At 44.2% G+C, this 1,913-nt stretch overlaps 1 protein-coding gene across 1 annotated transcript; it reads left to right on the top strand.

The window, feature by feature from the left end:
- Positions 1–441: 441 nt before the first annotated feature.
- On the top strand, positions 442–1,913 carry dand5 (DAN domain family, member 5). The gene is made up of 2 exons (XM_063010874.1): positions 442–879; positions 1,638–1,913. Exons 1-2 carry the CDS (start codon positions 442–444, stop codon positions 1,911–1,913), a joined length of 714 nt encoding a protein of 237 aa, XP_062866944.1.

Raw genomic sequence — 1,913 nt, forward strand, 5'->3', positions numbered from 1 at the left:
AGTGAATCCAGGAACAATCAGTTCTTTTTTCTTCAGTTCCCACGATGCTTTGAGCTCCTCACTATGGTTCAAACTCACCTGCTGTAAAATATCTTCAGTGTGTGAACTTTCCCTCGGTCTTCTGCACTGACATGGTGGGAATTAGTGCAGCAATAATAAAGCTCAAAAGGAGCACCGTTACCTGAACGCCTATATAAGTGCTCAAAGGTCTAATTGCAACAAAGACAGCAAGGTTACGGTAGGAACCTTGAACCTTACATTCAAGACGATTTTATTTTTCAGACTTTATTTTCTAAACTTACTAGTTTTATGTCCAAGGCTCTTTCTTTTCAGTAGTTCTGATTTTATAAGTACACATATTAGCTATAAACTTGTAGTTTATGATTTTTTGCAGTGCATTTATTATTTAATATGACGAATCTTTTAGTTTTGGCAGTCTTTATGGCTTTGACTGTTTCTCTCTGCGCAATCCCGCGACATGCAGTTGGGCACTTTCCCAGGAGCGCGCTTTCAGATTTTGAAGCCTCCGGTATCGGAGCAGACGAACCTGTTCGGGGATCAGTACGAGTCGTTAAAGTGAATCCACACTTTTGGCGCCATGCCTCAGGTATGTTCGGTAAACCTGCACCAAAACGAAGTTTGTTTCCCTCTTTTTTGGCGCTGGGCCGCGCTGGACCTTCTGCGCTTGCGCACAGACCCACAGCAGCACTTCCACACCTGCGGCCAAGCTACACCGATAACGAGAACAAAAAGAGGCTGGGCATGGACATGTGGCAAAGAGTGATGCAGAAAAGTGACCAGGCCAAAGAGGCCTTATCACTGCCCTTCAACTCCAAAGATGTGGGCACTCAGAGCTGCGCGGCACTACCTTTCACTCAAGTAGGTCACTATAATTATTAGTTGTAACATTTTAAAAAGGCGTATCTGGTAGAGAGAGTGCCAAACAGCAACATGCGTCCTAGAAACCTGGGGATGTAGAAGGTGGATAATTGTGGCTTGGCTATTTGGAATTTTTCTTGTGTGCTGCCCTGCGATAGATCCGCGTACAGGGTGTTCTTGTCTCGATCATTCTTCTAAAGTAAGGGCTGCTTTTGATGTGTGTATAAAAACAGTTAGTTTCAACGTAACCTTCTGCTAAAATCCACAAGTACTGTGACATGTTATTATGATTTTAAATAAATAACTATTTTATGCTGAACAAGGTCGATAAAACACTGGGCTTGACGGGGGAATACATCAGGAACTGGAAGTAACCATTGCACAACATTACACACGCTCTTTCTTATATTTGCAGTTTTAGAGCATCTAATTTACCTTCTGCATGTTTTTGGGAGGTGGGAGGAAAGAGTACTCAAAGAGTACACGAACATAAGACCCAGCACCCGAGTTACATGTTACGGTTTTTAATTGAAAGATTACGAATTGTAATCTAAAGTAGTAGTAGAAGTAATAACCACGCGGACTCAGGGAGAACATGCAAACTCCACACAGAAGGGACCCTGGTAACTCTAATAGGGAATCGAACCCAGGCCCTTCTTGCTGTAAAGTGACAGCGTCAACCACTGCGCCACCATGTTGCCCTGCTTTATTATTATTATTGTTATTATTCTTATTATTGTTGTTATTATTATTTACAGCGGATAACAGAGGAGGGCTGTGAGCCGTTAACGATTCAGAACAAGCTGTGCTTCGGTCAATGCAGCTCCATGTTCGTGCCCCCTAATGGAGGATCCGTTATTCATCAGAGCCGCACGTCCTGCTCCCGCTGCGGTCCGTCCAAAGCTCACACTGTGCTAGTACGCCTGCGCTGCGGGTCTCAGGTCCGAGAGAGAAGCGTGATGCTGGTGGAGGAGTGCAAGTGTGAAACCGGCCGAGAGGAGAAACAAGCTGAGAACATGGCATCACATTTATAA

This window comes from Trichomycterus rosablanca, chromosome 15, assembly GCF_030014385.1.
Source record: "Trichomycterus rosablanca isolate fTriRos1 chromosome 15, fTriRos1.hap1, whole genome shotgun sequence".
Classification (NCBI taxonomy): Eukaryota; Metazoa; Chordata; class Actinopteri; order Siluriformes; family Trichomycteridae; genus Trichomycterus; species Trichomycterus rosablanca.